The sequence below is a fragment of the Sebastes umbrosus genome, chromosome 4, assembly GCF_015220745.1.
Source record: "Sebastes umbrosus isolate fSebUmb1 chromosome 4, fSebUmb1.pri, whole genome shotgun sequence".
Taxonomy (NCBI): domain Eukaryota; kingdom Metazoa; phylum Chordata; class Actinopteri; order Perciformes; family Sebastidae; genus Sebastes; species Sebastes umbrosus.
This window is the reverse complement of record NC_051272.1, coordinates 30,186,471-30,202,240: the sequence shown is the minus strand read 5'-3', so window position 1 is coordinate 30,202,240 and position 15,770 is coordinate 30,186,471. Positions and strand designations below refer to the sequence as shown.

The 15,770-nt window shown below is 42.5% G+C and overlaps 2 protein-coding genes across 2 annotated transcripts; one reads left to right on the top strand and one right to left on the bottom strand.

Moving 5' to 3' along the window:
- Window positions 1-33: 33 nt before the first annotated feature.
- agk (acylglycerol kinase) lies at window positions 34-5,457 on the top strand. Its single transcript, XM_037768603.1, has 14 exons — window positions 34-480; window positions 571-610; window positions 2,306-2,385; window positions 2,479-2,554; window positions 2,649-2,774; window positions 2,888-2,982; window positions 3,160-3,229; window positions 3,502-3,581; window positions 3,673-3,730; window positions 4,026-4,173; window positions 4,264-4,361; window positions 4,519-4,589; window positions 4,708-4,792; window positions 4,938-5,457. The coding sequence occupies exons 1-14, from the start codon at window positions 371-373 to the stop codon at window positions 5,070-5,072; spliced, it is 1,272 nt and encodes a 423-aa protein (XP_037624531.1). The 5' UTR covers window positions 34-370; the 3' UTR covers window positions 5,073-5,457.
- A 3,181-nt stretch (window positions 5,458-8,638) lies between these two features.
- On the bottom strand, window positions 8,639-15,433 carry dennd11 (DENN domain containing 11). The gene is made up of 9 exons (XM_037768602.1): window positions 14,720-15,433; window positions 13,586-13,685; window positions 13,328-13,486; window positions 11,732-11,885; window positions 11,493-11,631; window positions 11,221-11,352; window positions 10,959-11,109; window positions 10,703-10,771; window positions 8,639-10,024 (listed from the first exon to the last, which is right to left on the bottom strand). The coding sequence occupies exons 1-9, from the start codon at window positions 15,141-15,143 to the stop codon at window positions 9,829-9,831; spliced, it is 1,524 nt and encodes a 507-aa protein (XP_037624530.1). The 5' UTR covers window positions 15,144-15,433; the 3' UTR covers window positions 8,639-9,828.
- Between the last annotated feature and the right edge of the window lie 337 nt (window positions 15,434-15,770).

Sequence of the window (15,770 nt, the reverse complement as noted above, 5' to 3'; positions counted from 1 at the left end):
CTAGCTCGATGGGAGTTATAGTTCACTAACACAAATTAGCTCAAAAAGTAATTTAATTGGGATTCTGGTAGATTAAATGCATTCCTTTCTCTTTGAAATATTATTTTATATGAATATGAATTTTATATTTTATAAAGCAATACTCGTGTTGCTTTGAATAGCGTTAAAATGAACCACAACAAGTGGCCTCAACATTGGTTCCGCCCTGTGTTGGTGTCCGGACTGTTTTGACTGCTACGCCACCATGTCCATGATGCTCTGGTAGTTGTGGATCTGTGACCGCTGGGAGGAAGATGTGTCATTCACGAGTATAGATGAATGTAAAGGTAAATGTAGCGCCTGTAGTTAAGACAGAGGGGTAATTGAGACCATGGCTCGAGTAGTGAGAGTTTTCCGGACTCTGCGGAACCACTGGAAGAAGTCCACAGCTGCTGTGTGCGTCCTGTCCTACGGAGGCTACTGGCTGTATGGTAAACACTGGTGAGTGTCTCAGGTCATCTCCTCTGACTAGATTAGAGAGTATACAGTCCTGTTCGTGTGTCTTACAGTGTGTGTCTTGTGTCTTATCAGTGACAGTGTCCTGCGGAGAGAGGCTTGTCTAGAGGCCAGGGTAAGACATCACTTGTTTTGCACATAAAATCACAATTTAAGTGTTTATCGTCCTAATCATCATCATTTCAATTAAAATTGCCTTATTGATCATGACTGTCAGGTGAACAATATTGCCAAAGCGTCAATTCACTAATAAATAAAAATAACAAACTAAAAACAAAAACATATATATACATATATACTGGAAAAACAAAGTTTGGAAACTTGTGTTTGGTGTATTATTTCTCTGTTGTTACAATGCTAATGGTCATTGTATTTTACATCGTTGGAAAGCCTGTTTATTTACCTTCGCAATGATGTCCCACTTGTAAGGATCATGCATTTGTGGGATGAGCAGCACAGCTGATTATGTGGGTAGCGCCCAAGAAAAATTTGCCAAAATGCTCTGCCAATGGTAAACAGTGTATTCTCATAAGGCTACCAGGAAGCCTGCAATGACTGCCCTTCACCGTCAGGCCCATTAGCGCTGGTGTCAACAACACAGACAATGGAACCTGAACATGTGGGGGAATGTCATGTTCAGTGATGAGTCCAGGTTCTGTCTGCGAAAGTTGTACGGCAGGGTCAAAGTATGGAGACGACGTGGAGAACACTTTGCTGATTGTAGCACCGATGGAGTAACAGCTTTTGGTGGGGGCAGTGTCATGGTGTGAGACGGCATCTTCCTCACTGGCAAAACAAGGCTTGTCATCATTGAAGGCCATCTCAATGCAGGGAGATATCGGGACGAGATTCTGCAGCCAGTGGCGATCCCATATCTCCACAATCTGGCACCTAACTTCATCCTCCAAGATGACAACGCTCACCCCCACAGAGCCAGGGTTATCACAGACTACCTCCACAATGTGGGAGTAGAGAGAATGGAACGGCCTGCCAAGAGTCCAGACCTCAACCCAATTCAACACTTGTAGGATCAGCTTGGGTGTGCTGTACGTGTTAGAGTGACCAACACAACCTCGTTGGCTGACCTGGAACGAATCCTGGTTGAGGAATGGAACGCCATCCCACAGCAACGTGTGACCCGGTTGGTGACCAGCATGAGGAGGAGGTGCCAGGCTGTTTTGGCTGCGTATGGATCTTTCACCGCTACTGAGGCTCCTGACGGTGTATTAAATGAATAAAGTGTAAAATAGACAATATGTCTTGTTTGTTCCTTGTTACTGATAGAGAGTTCAATCATCCGATCCACCAAACAACTCAAAACAAGAGTCTATACCAACAGGAGAATACACTGTTTACCATTGACGGAGCATTTTGGCAAATGTTTCTTGGGCGCTACCCACATAATCAGCTGTGCTGCTCATCCCACAAATGCATGATCCTTACAAGTTGGACATCATTGCGAAGGTAAATAAACAGGCTTTCCAACGATGTAAAACACAATGACCATTAGCATTGTAACAACAGAGAAATAATCCACCAAACACAAGTTTCCAAACTTTGTTTTTCCAGTTTATATACAATTCATTAAGCAAATTACAATATATAGATATTTAAAAAGAACATGCATGTAAATGGAAGAAAACAATAAAGAAGTAATTAATGTTTGTTGTGTCAATAAAACAAACAAACAAATAAAAAACAATTAATAACCATATATTGCAATATCAAAGGATAAATGTAAAAACATGAGGTAGAGGAGTAAATAAAAGGCAGATTGTGAGTTACATCTATTATGTGTTCTCTCTGTTAGGAATTTGGGCGTCAACAGATAGCCCCACAGGAGCGTCTAAGGAAAGCAACAGTGATCTTGAATCCAGCAGCTTGCAGTGGGTAAGAAAGACTCTCAGTCTCAAAACCTCTCACTAACAGGTTTGTCTGGACTTCTCAGAGTATCTCCAACTTCCTCTCTCAATCTTCCACCAGGAAAGCCAACAACCTGTTTGAAAAGAATGCTGCTCCTATTTTACACCTGGCTGGTGTGGATTTTACAATAGTAAAGGTAAGTCCCTTAGAATCCACTAGTGCTATTTAGTGGCTCTAGTAGTGATCTTATTGTGTGACACCATGTTTATATATCAACCGTTCCTCTACAGACAGATTATGAAGGCCAGGCAAAAAAACTGATTGAGCTCATGGAACAGACGGACGCGCTGATCGTGGCCGGAGGGGATGGCACCTTGCAGGAAGTCGTCACAGGTTTACTGCGAAGGCCAGATCAAGTAGGTGTCACACAGATATTTGGTTTAGGGTTAATTGCAGACGAGATGAGGACAAATTAGTCCACATTTTTTTCTTTTAATGATGGTCACTGATGGATGTTTCATGACTACAGGATACAATCTGTAACACACCGATTGGATTCATTCCACTGGGATCTCACAATTCCCTGAGTCCAAGTCTTCACCTCCTCAGTGACAACAAGGTCAAGTAAGTGTCTCTTCAATATCATACTGAAAGATCCAGATTTTATCATAACACAGTCTCCTAACCTGTGATAACCCCTGTACTTGATGTGTCTCCCCAAAGAAATATATGTGTATGGGTATGGTTTGCATTTCCTCATAAGTAACTTGAACCCATTTTTCCGCCTTGTAAATTTTCCAGAGACATTACGTCAGCAACTCTGTCCATTCTGAAAGGAGAAACTGTACCTCTGGATGTGCTGCAAATCAAAGTGAGAAACTGGTTCTATTTAATCCACAAAGCCTCAAAGTTATGGACATAGTATTTGTCTTGAATGCAGATACTTGCTTATGTCAGCGTTTGTTTTTTGGTCAAATTAACAGATGATTTAACAATATATATAATTTCACACTTTATAATAAACCTCTCTTCATCAAAAAGGATAATGAAGTTGAATTGTCATGTAGGATTGTTTTGTTTTTGCAAAACAGTGAGATATCTGTGTGTGTGTGTGTGTGTGTGTGTGTGTGTGTGTGTTTCCAGGGGGAGAAAGAGCAGCCAGTCTTCGCCCTGATGGGACTACGTTGGGGTGCTTTTAGAGATGTGGCTGCAACAATCAGCAAGTAAGAAGATTACACAGTTGGTCACTCAGATTATTATAACCATGACATAATTCCCCATACAAAAGCATAATTGACCATATTTCCCCCATAGATATTGGTACCTTGGACCACTAAAGACAAGTGCAGCACACTGGTTTAGTACTCTACGGGTAAGGCTGTATTTTATTTGATTAACATGCTTGAGTTAGAACAGTATATTCAACCAGTTTTGTCCTTTTATAAAATACAATATGATATTGGAAAGCCATGTCAACTACTGCCAATGTGATATAGATTCCTTCCTGGTATGAAAAACATCTTTTAAGCATGTTTTTCTGATGTCATGAGGTTATTGCTGTATTTCATGTCTCTCCCCCTGTTTCCTCGTCACCCATGACTGTTATACTGTAATTCTGTGGCTGCTGCTGATGTATTTTAATCTTACGCTGTTGTAAAATCTCTCAGGAGTGGCCTCTGGTCCGGGAGGTCTCGGTGTCCTACCTGGATCCCAGCCTCCGGCCCCCTGACCAGCTCCCTCAGAAGCCCCCCAGACCCAGCCTGCTCTACCGCATCATGCTCAGGCTGAAAAACCGCTGGAGCCCTCCTGTCGAAGGTAGCGTTGTGTTGATACTTGGATCACAGCATGACACCAACAGTAAAAGGCAGTGAGTTGTATTTTTGGTTTGTGTGTGTGTTTGCTCAGAGCCTCCTAAAGTGGAAGAGCCAGAGCAGTGGAAGGAGGAGCAGCTGTCTACATTGGAGCTGTTTATTCAAACGCACAACAAAAACCCAGTGGAGAGGGTCAGTCCAAAAATAATTGCATTTTTAAAACCTTGTACCTGTTCTCATCAAATCCTGAGCACTTGAGTGCTGACATTATCCCATTAAAGCCCATCTGCCCTGTTCCTCTTTTTAAAAAAAAGAATAATAATTTGTTTATGTTTATTTGAACTTGCAGCGCATAAATGACTCCCTGATGATCTGTGCAGAACCAGACAACTTCACAGTGGGCGAGTACATCACTGTCGGGTTAGTAGATTCAGTTCTTTATCGGTCTACTCTGCTGAAAACAGGGGCATTATAAATTATATAAAAGTTCATGTTTAAGTAAAGTCAAGTAAAAGAATGTAAATGTTCTTCATTACAGAAAGAAAAAAGAAGAGGACCCCACTGTGTTCACTAAAGACTCCACAAAACTGGAAGCCAGTGCTTGCCTGCTGCAGCTGCCAGAGGTCAGAAACCCCTTTAAGTGGTTTAATCCTATTTCATTGTTACTTACAAACTATTTTAGCAATGTGCTAATATAAGTCGGTTTAGTCTAAAGCTCAGTATTTTAGTTTTTGTGGTGACATTTAACTTTACGTCCTGACCCCGCAGGGTACCGCCGGCTTCTACAACATCGACAACGAGGAATACGAGGCCATGCCCGTAGAGGTAAGGCTGTTGCCACGGAAACTACGCTTCTACATCAGTGCAGAGCGAAGAGAGCAGCTCCTCGCACAGATGCAGTGATGAAAAAAAAAACACTGAACCGGAAAGAAGACCAGAACAGCGAGGGAAAAAACTGATTTCAAGAGAAACGCAAAAGCAAAGAGCCAGATGCAATGAGACTCTGAGGTCATTTTGAAAACAGATGTCCGCTTCGCCGGCAGTTTTAAATGCTGATGAGGTTCTGATGGATTATTTTACTACATGTAAAAATGTATAGAATATTCAGTTGAACAATTAGGAGGATTACATTACATGCTGTTGTATATTAAAGGACCAAGGCTTTGTTTCTTTAAGCCAGTAACCCGGGTACAGGTTGTCTTACAAGCTGACTTTATGTTTACTGAATGGTTTACTATTGCCATCACATTTGAACTTGGTCAATAAAAATAATGTCTGTCCAATTCAACACAGTTTTTTTCTTTACCAGTTTGATATTTACTATGTAAGAATTTAGCAGAAGCCTGGCTTAGATAAAGAGTGTGGTGTTGTTCAGAAGAGTATGGATGGGTTGAAGGTATATAGAAGAATAAAAGGATGCTGCAGCATTCTGAATGTGTTGCAAATGCCCAAGATCTTGGACCAGGAGTTTGGCAGACTCCTTGGTGAGGCTGGGTGTGATCCGACAGATGGTGCAGACAGCAAATCTGCAGGATTAAGCTAGTGGCAGCATCACAGGCCTGTTATCATATTTATTTGTTCAGGAAAACACAAAGGAAAGCTTTTTGTTTTATTTTGGTTGTGTTAACTGTGGTGGAAAAACTTGTAGGGGAATGGCAGTGGCTGAATAAGTACATTTACACAAGTACAATTCTGGGGTACTTGTACTTTACAAGTACAATTGAACTACATTTTAGGGGGAAATGTTGTACTTTTTACTCCACTACATTTATTTGACAGCTTTACCTTTAATTACTTAGTAACTAGTACTTTGTATATTAAAGGTGCTATTGATAACATTCAGCCACTAGATGTCGCATTCTCCCTCCCACGTTCCATTGCATTTGCTTCACAACAAGTCGTTGCCAGGCACTTACCGTCAATCTCAGCTATCTATCTGTTTTTCCAAACTAACTGACAACCCAGAGATACCACGTGATACCAACATTGTTTAACTATTGGCTCCCAAGCCTTGTTAGAAGTGGGAATCAAATGTCAGATATCTTCCACAGATATAAACAAAACATTCAACATTCAGCAACAGCCAGACTGTAGAACGTCGGGATTGACCAATCACAATTGAGTATTCAACAGAGCTGTGTAATAAAGTAAGTTCATTTATAAAAAAAAAAAAAAAGACCAGCTCATTTAATAAACTGACTCACTTTATTAAAATTGAGGATTTTGTTCGAGGATTTGTAATTGTTTTTAGAGTGGTGATGTCAGGAAATATGGGGGAGATTACATAATAAAATATATAATATAACATTTTGCATAATGAGTACTTTCACTTTTAATACTGTAATTATATTTTGCTGTTAGTTCTTTTAATAGTTACTATTTTAAATGCAATTGACTTTTATTTGTAACATTTGACACTCTTGTATTACTGCTTTTACTTAAAGGATCTAAAAATAAATTGCATCACGGGAATGTCGAGGGAAGATGAGAACCTCTGATCATGCTGGAAAGTTGTTTTGCATCTTGCAAAGTGATGAAAGCAGTGATCCGGTTGAGCGAGAGAAGAGAGAGGTGTAGGTAGAGTGGGATTATGAAGGAAGGAAATAGAGGAAACTAGTTATGCAAGAGGATTAGATAACACCTAAACTGTATCAATGTTTTATTGTTTTACAATGGCAGTACAGTGAAATGAACAGTTGCTCATGCTATTGACTTCATGTGCATATTACATTACTGACATCTCTTACAGTGTTTCACTTTAGTAAAGGTGAAGACTTATTTGTTATTAGGTGAATATTCTTGATTTACAATCAAGAGGGAAACAGTGAACACGACTTGGATGTTGCTGCACGTGTGCAATACTTTTGCTGTCTTTGACATTCAGTAGAGGGTGACACGCTGTACAAATGACTGGTTTAGCTAATGCTGGTCTGTGAACGACTCCACAAAGAAGGCATTTTATACAGTGGTGTGTGTTGTGTACATTCCCTTTTACATTTAACATACACCTGTAAAGCAAACGCCGTCAGAGGCAAGAGTATACGTCTGATGACGAGTAAATAGACCAGTCAGAGTCAACAGGTTTCACTGGATACGGTGAGGTCGTTCAGAAAACAAATGTACTACTTAATCTGTCAGCAAATACTGTGACGTACATACAGTAATACAGTCACTTTGCTGTTGTAAGTTTGAGAAAATCACATTTCCTTAAGGCCCCATTTAAACAACAAAGCTTAAAGGGACAGTGTGTAACATTTTGGGGGCTGTATTAGCAGAAATGGAATATAATATTGATAACTATGTTATTATTAGAGTATAATCACCTCAAACTAAGAATTGTTTGTGGTTTCGTTAGCTTAGAATGAGCCCTTCATATCTACATATGTTGCTCCGCCATGTTTCTACAGTAGCCCAGAACGGACAAACCAAACACAGCCTTTCACGTTTTTATGTTACCTGAAGGCCACACGCTTGTGGCCGACAAGCTTGTGAAACTGCAGTAATGTGAGCTGCAGAGTGCGAAACCGTGCTACCGCCAGCTGCCATCTGACTTCTGGTGCTCCGAAAGTAGTGTTATTATGGTATGGTGGCCTCTTAGTGAGGCGAACGGCATTACCACGGTTTTGCACTCAGCAGCTCACGTTACCGCAGTCTTGGAAAGGGAGGAGTATTCAGTTGGTTGCAATCTGCAACCACAATACAAGATGCCGCCAAATCCTGCACACTGTACCTTAAGTGTCCTTCTCTTTCAAATACAATACTTGGTGCACTTTTTAAAACATTTTTAACCAACCCAGAAAACGTCTTGAGGGGTCAAGTCAAAGGACAGACCATCAGCATTTCGCAACCTGGGGATCAGCCCCCGAAAGATCATTTTTGGAATGTGATAATGGAATAAAAACGAATATTTGTAGACTCATGACATGTTTAAAAATTACTTGGTGTTTTAGCTTGCATCAGGGAGGGGGGTGGCAAGAGAAGGCTGAAAACCACCAACTCCAAATTTATACGAGACATCAGCCTCGTGTGTTCCAACATGGAACAAATTATCACTCTGATTGGCAACGTGATGGATTAAATGAACCAGTCTGCCAGGATCATTCAAAAGACACAGTTGGCCCATCTCAGGAGCTGGATTCACTCAATGGGACTGGGATGAAAAGACTGAGAGAAACCCTCAGCTGGAACAGATGGGAAGGGGGGCGGGGGGGGGGGGAGGGGGGCGGGGGGGGGGAGGGGGTGAGGGGGGGGTGGGGGGAGGTTCTGCCCAGACCTCACTGTGACAGCAGATCTCCAAAAACACAAAGAGATCTTTGTGAGGGGAACAGACAAGCTAAGAGGATCTCTTTGAAGCTGATCATCATGTAAACTATAAAAGGGCTCCATCAAGGACTCTTGGCTCAACACCACCACAGAACATATAATGGCCTGTATACAGTGCAACACACATACAAAGCTCCTTCACTCCATTACCACTTGCTGGCTCCGACTGTAAGTCATAAACATAGCATAAAAAAGGTACAGTTAAGCATGATCACTGTGTGTGTGCATCAGGAAATAGTCCAGTGTTGGACAGGGTGCAGCATTCATGATAAGTTAGTGTTATAGAGTCACATTCATTGGCAATTCAAGAGCCCCAGCTTAAGATAAAACATGTAACACAACGAAAAGGTTTCCAGATCGCCTCCATCACTTTGGCTGTGATCGAACACAGAGACACATTAACATCATGTTGAAGGTGCATAAAAGGTGAGCATACAGCTTTTCCCCTTCTTATTCTGAGAGCCAGCTTCATAATAACTAACCATCACCATTATAAAAAGAGGATAACAAACATCCTCGCCGCTCACTTTCATTTGTGAAAGAAATAGTAAAAACTGGAAAAACACATGTACATGGAGAAGGCAGATTCAACCTAACACAGACTCCTATTGCTTCCTTTTTGAAAGGCAAATAAAGCATACGATTTACTAAAACATAGTCATCCAAGCATGTTATTACAGCGGGATGAATTTGTTGCACATCATGACGCCTAGAATCTTCTATAAAATCTTTTTGAAGCACACAAATTCATTTTCCAGCAGTAAAATCTACCCCATAGAATGTGAGTCTTTTCTCCAGCCGAACCGTTAAGTGGACACCAAAGCTGCAGGACTGCGTGTGTTTCAATGACTTCTTCATTGTGAAGGGTGCAGTGGAGAACGACCGATCATCCTGCTGTGATGACCAGACCTGACCATACTTTTTTATCCAGTGCTTCAGCCCTGGCCACATCAGCCGGAATCAAAATCAAACAAGCGCACACAAGCAAACAAGTACTTCTGACAACAAACAGCACTGAGTGACATAAGATGTGAATGGCTCAAAGACCACGCAGCTGCCAAGCGGTACTGTCTGCTAGGCAGGCTTTTATCAACCACTTTGGACCAGTGCACCAAGTGTCCTCATCATCCACGCTGTTTGGAAAACAGTCTCCACAGGTCAGATGAGGCACGCACAGAGGGAAAACAGACACCCAGGAGGGGACAGCAGGCGACAGATGGAAGTCCCAGGGTGGAGGCAGTGTCTTCAGTGTCTTTGTGTGTGTGTGTGAGGGCCTTGAAGGCACAAATATCCAGTGGCGTTCAGACTTTCCCAGGCTGCGGGAGGGTGGGGGGGCTCAGGTGCAGCAGAGGTTGTCTATGACCAGCGTGACGTCGATGCCGTACACTTCCAGCAGGTCGACCAGGAAGGAGTGATCGCCCTGGGGATCCAGCCCCATGGCCCTCACGTGCTCTGCGGTGAGGGTGGGATCGGGGCTCCCTGCTATGTCCGACAGGGTCTGGAAGATGCGGTTATTCAGCTCCATGAAGAACCTAGGACGGGATTAAAAGACAAGTACATCATGCTACGGTCCTCCGTGTCACATTAAAGGTACAGTGTGTAAGATTTGGCGGCATCTAGTGATGTGGTTGCAGATTGCAACCGACTGAGTACCCCTCCACTCACTCCTCCCTTTCCAAGACTGAGGGAATGTGAGCCACCAAGTGCAAAACCGTGGTAACGCCGTTCGCCTCGCTCAGAGGCCATCCTTACCATGATAACACTACTTTAGGAGGTGGCTGGTGGTACCACAGTTTTGCACTCTGCGGTTCACGTTACTGCAGTTTCACAAGCGTGTCGGAGAACTACAGTGGCTTCCAGGTAATATAAAAACGTGAAAGGCTTTCTCTAAAGCTGGTGTTTGGTTTGTTTGTTCTGTGCTACTGTAGAAACATGGCAGAGCAACATGGCGGACTCCATGAAGAGGACCTGCTCCCTATGTAAATATGAAGGGCTCATTCTAAGCTAACGAATACACGATTCTTAGTTTCAGTTGATTATACACTAATGAAAACATACTCATGAATATTATATTCCATTTCTGCCGATAGATTCTCCAAAATGGTACACACTGTTCTTTTAAAATGATAAAAACCAACATAATAGCACTACTGCCTGTGATTAAGACTCAAGCACATAAGCAGCTGTCAATACACCTGTCAAGGACTCACAGAATGAAAAGATCCTCTTCATTTGATGTGCAGTCTCCATCCACCTCCTGAGAGTACAGCAACAATTGCCTGGAAAAAAAGTCATCATCTATCATTATGATATCTGAAAAAAACATATTCTCTAATTTTGCTCCTCACTGGCCGGTATTTATGAGTGTCCATGTCCTTTTTACATATATATATATATAACTGTCAAATATCAATGCATATATCACATTCAAAGATCAAATACAGTATTTTATAGTGTGTAGAATACCTCTGTTCACTCAGTTTCCTGTACTTCTCCTTATCCGATGCATTCAGTCGAAGCAGCGGCTGCAAATGGCTTCGGTGTGTTTTCACATTCTGGTTATCGATGTAGACGTCGTACAGCTCCTTCTTCTCCTCAAAAATCTTCTCTGTTGTGCCTTAAATATTATTAAAAAAAAAAAAAAACATGCTCATATATAAGGAATCATTTCCATAGATTACAGATAGTGGTCAATCAACCATTTACATACAGTAAAAGCTTCACTCACAGGCAACGTACGACAGCTCTGTTTCCAGGGCAGCGATGTCGGCTATGTTGACGTAGAAGAAAGGCCGCAATTCAGGCACAGAGACGCCGATTCCAGGTAAGGAGACATTGGCCAGGCAGCAGCAGCAGTACACTGAGGGAACGCACAAGAACACAGGGAATAAAGCATCTCCACGGAAATAGAAAATAAAAAGACAACACTTAATACATTTATTACACCCTGACCAGTTTGTGTTAAGTAAAACAGTGCAAGTGTGTGTTTGAGCTTCTCACCCCTGTAGCAGACCACGCCTACAGGTGGAGGAGAGAAGATGAGGATGCGTTTCCTAAGCAGCGCAAACTTCCACAGCACCATTATCTGCTCCCCGAAAAACTGGATGAACTGCGACATGCAGCCAGCCGGGTGGGTGATCTGCAGGGAGAAAAAAAAGGGACAAATATGTTGATTTGTTGTTGTTGAGCAAATCTGCCATCACCAACGATATAATAAGTGTGCTCTGCTGCTTTCACACCTTCATTTCTGGGTGCATACAGCGGTTGATGGTGGTAACGCTCCAGGTCGGGCAAGCGGTAACCAGACCATTTCCTGTCGGGGGAAGGACGGCCTTCTTATCCTCGTAGAAGGCCTCCAGTGGAGAATACTGGCCCGGACACTGCAACTGGTGTCTACAAGGGGGAGGAGAAGAGAGAAAGAAGAATAATGTCAGATATAATTCATCCAATTTTTTTTCCAGATTTATATAATCAAGCAGATTAAGCTTGCTTGCGTGTATTTAAACAAATCACATTATGCATATTCATTATCTGTCAATGTTGCTCGACCATGAGAGCTCACAGTTCATGCAGTGTAATCCAAAAGGTTTAAAGAGGACTGCTTGTTATGCTTATTTTCAGGTTCATACTTGAATTTGGGGTTTCTGCCAGAACATGTTCACATGATTTAATGTTCAAAAAATGCTTTATATTTTTTATTTTTCTGTGCCGCAGCACCTCTTTTCACCATCTGTCTGAAACGCTCTGTTTCAGCCCCCCCCCCCGAAAAGCCAAGTCTGCTCTGATTGGTCATTCGGTTGTGATTAGTCAACCGAACCAAGCTCTTCGGACTTTGCTCCAGCTCCGCTCTAACTAGTTTTGTTTGAGGGTGTGTCAAACTAGCCGCTAGGTAGGCATTATGCAAATGTGTTACTTGGTGACATCACCACGTTACGGAGGAAAAGACGGGACTTCAAGCAAGGCGTTTCAGGCAGTTCAGGAGCAGTGTTTCTGTGGGGGAGAGTAACTCCCTTTGGTGTGGACTTTGGGCTTTGTGACTTTGCAGACCTTTTACATGCACAAATAAACTATATAACGCACTAGAGGGAAGGGAAAAAGCATAAAAGCACAATAGGTCCTCTTTAAAAACAATTACTAAAGCACTGTAGCTTGCCTCTGAAAGTTTTCACTCAAGCACTATTTGTTATACACTGTAAAAGGAAGTCTGTGTAAAGGCATTGCGTATTCAGTATCAGACAGTATTTAGTATAATGCAAGATGACAGATTGTGCTCGGTCGGTAAACCATCCCTTGTTCTTAAATTACATTGTGGGATCATTTGAGGCCACGTACATTCCATAAAAGCAACATTTCTATTTGCTACAGTAGAGTGACTGTAAAAAAAAAAAAAAGCCACAGTAACCACACACAAACCGTAGGCTAGATTACCACACTCCTTTCCACAAATGGTAACCTGAGCCATTTGTATTTGTAAGCCGAAACTGTGGCTGTGTCATGCGTTTATACATAGTCAATGAGGAGATAAGCTTTTTCGTGAGAGGACTGATGCAGAAGAGCAGAGTCACTGAAGAGAAGAGAGGCCGTCGAGGCTCCTTCCACTTCCGTGCTTTAGACTTCATACAAAAACTGCATGTAAATGGGCTCCTGTGACGGTAGCTGTAACCGGGGAATCTGGGCTCATGTTTAATAGATGAGAAACATTTAAACAAAAGAAGCAAGGACATGAGGTTGGCACATGAAGAGAAGCCTGTAAACACAGTCAGGGGGAGAAATAAATAGGGAAACAGAATACAAATAAGAAAAAAGACGGAAAGAAGACACACAGCGAGTCTTACCTGACTTGGTTCTCCAGGAAGGGCATGTAGCGGTAAAGCAGAGTGTAGGAGGGAGACAGAATTCCCACAGACTTCATCCTCGCCCCTCGCTCCAGCTCGCTCTCCACTGGCATGTTGGCGAAACAGGCCAGGCCGAAGTAACAGCCTTTACGGAAATATCTAGCAAAACAAAGATCAGGAGTAAAACACAGAGCCAGACAGATTTATTGGCATTTAACCGACTGGATTTGATGCTTCTTGATTGGTTGGGGTACTTACATGAAGTCGCTGGTGATCCGATGGGAACCGCTGGCAATCGACTTGAATTCAACTCCATCCAGGTTGATATCGTGAGGCAGGCACCACTCTACCATATTCCCTGTCATTCACACACACACAAAATAAACCATAAAGCTACTTCCCATTCTGTCTACTTTCATCCTCCCCACTTCCTCTAATTCTGTATTTCAGTCATGTAGAGGTCAAGGACAGGAAGAAAGCACTGACTCAGCTACTGTAACTATTTAAACACTGACCCCTTCTATATAAACTGGGGAAAAAAAGTTTGGAAATTTGTGTTTGGTGGATTATTTCTCTGTTGTTACAATACTAATTGGCATTGTATTTTACATCGTTGGAAAGCCTGTTTATTTACCTTCACAATGATGTCCAACTTGTAAGAATCATGCATTTGTGGGATGAGCAGCACAGCTGATTATGGGAGTTCAATCATCCAATCCACCAAACAACTCAAAACAAGAGTCTATACCAACAGGAGAATACACTGTTTACCATTGGCAGAGCATTTTGGCAAATTTTTCTTGGGCGCTACCCACATAATCAGCTGTGCTGCTCATCCCACAAATGCATGATCCTTACAAGTTGGACATCATTGTGAAGGTAAATAAACAGTCTTTCCGACCATGTAAAATACAATGCCAATTAGCATTGTAACAACAGAGAAATAATCCACCAAACACATATTTCCAAACTGTTTTTTTTCCCAGTCTATGAAGCTGAAGCACTGACATCCTGGTCTTGTTTTCTGTAATAATGGGATGGTTTCCCTCTTACACCAGCTTGGACTCTCTCAACTCTTGCATGATGACCTTTACAGTATGTTTGTCAGCTTGAAGAAACTGGGAAAGCCGGACCAGGAGTTTATTTTGAAGGGTTATGCCCCACCACAATTAAGGGTTATTTCAACACAGTGGGTTGAAGCTATATTTAGTAGGGTCTTGTCATTAAAAGTCTTTGACAACCTGGGCACCTTTCACCCCCCATGACTCAGTATAATGTCATCCAAGATGAGACATCATAGGATAATCACTTAAGGAAATCTAGTTATCTAGTCCACAATTGGTAAACACGAGATAAAAGATCAGATGATCGTATTACATCTGATTAACGTACCTGATCTTGTATCAAAGGTAACCACAAACACAGACACGATCTGGTCTTTCTCCTCCCACTGAGCCCTCACCGAGAGGCCGGAGAAGGGAACATTACGGTCTGAACCGAGAGGCTCCGGGCGGTCCCACCCATGACCGGAGAGATCTGCTCGGCCTGGGCTTCCGTTCCCGTTCCTGCTGCCAACAACAGCTGTTACACTCCTCATCGGGCTGGTAGTGATGGTGTTAGTGGCGGTGCAGCCAGCCGAGGCGGTCCCTGTCGGTGTGCGTCGCCCGGCTGGCTGCGAACGTTTCTCCGCCGGCGCGTCCTCCTCCCCCCGCGGCTGCTGAGGATGCGGCTGCGGCGTTGGGGCCGCCTGGTTGGGATCTGGCGGCGGGATCTCCTCCCAGTCAAGTAGCGGGGCTCGGTCCGACTGCTTCACCATGGTGCTGTCTGGTGCTGATGAGGACTCAGAGGAGACTAAATATCACAAGAAGTCCGCCGTCCAGTTGAATCTAAGCACACTAAACCCGCTGCAGGAGCCGGATCATGGTGTCCTGCTGCTCGCTGCCTTCTTTTCTGTGTATTTGTAAGCGTGTCACATCCACTGACTGACGGGCTGCTGCTCCTCCGCCTCACTGCCTCACTGTTTTCATGACGTCGCTCACTTCCGCCCACGTGTCTATATTACTATTTCATACAGTGACCTCATTTTGGTTATGATGGGCTATTTATTTCCCCCATCATATTAATTAATATTCTTATGTAACAGTCATATGGACATTCAGCTGTACTCTATTACATATTCCCTCACTGTATTTTAATTTGATCTAGAATAGATATAGAATAGAGACTTTATTGTCATTGTCATGGAAAACAACGAAAAACAGATTAGCAGCTCTTGGCAGTAAAAGCAAAGATTAAAAGCAAACATAAAAACGTTAAAATAAAAATATAGACAATAAATGGATTATAAAGTGCAGGTGCCATGATTTCTAGTTTTACTTTAAATGTGAATTTGTAGTTTTCTTCCAACATTATCTATATATATCATATATATTTTTATATTTAT

What these genes read in the sequence shown, in the direction of transcription:
- agk (XM_037768603.1), top strand. Translation starts at nt 371, where the DNA reads ATGGCTCGAGTAGTGAGAGTTTTCCGGACTCTGCGGAACCACTGGAAG. An exon ending in AATCCAGCAGCTTGCAGTGG is followed by an intron (nt 2,386 to 2,478) that starts GTAAGAAAGACT and finishes ATCTTCCACCAG; the next exon opens with GAAAGCCAACAACCTGTTTG. An exon ending in GGCGAGTACATCACTGTCGG is followed by an intron (nt 4,590 to 4,707) that starts GTTAGTAGATTC and finishes TCTTCATTACAG; the next exon opens with AAAGAAAAAAGAAGAGGACC.
- dennd11 (XM_037768602.1), bottom strand. Translation starts at nt 15,143, where the DNA reads ATGGTGAAGCAGTCGGACCGAGCCCCGCTACTTGACTGGGAGGAGATC. An exon ending in TTCCTGGAGAACCAAGTCAG is followed by an intron (nt 11,886 to 13,327) that starts GTAAGACTCGCT and finishes TCCCCCTTGTAG; the next exon opens with ACACCAGTTGCAGTGTCCGG. An exon ending in GTATGCACCCAGAAATGAAG is followed by an intron (nt 11,632 to 11,731) that starts GTGTGAAAGCAG and finishes TTCTCCCTGCAG; the next exon opens with ATCACCCACCCGGCTGGCTG.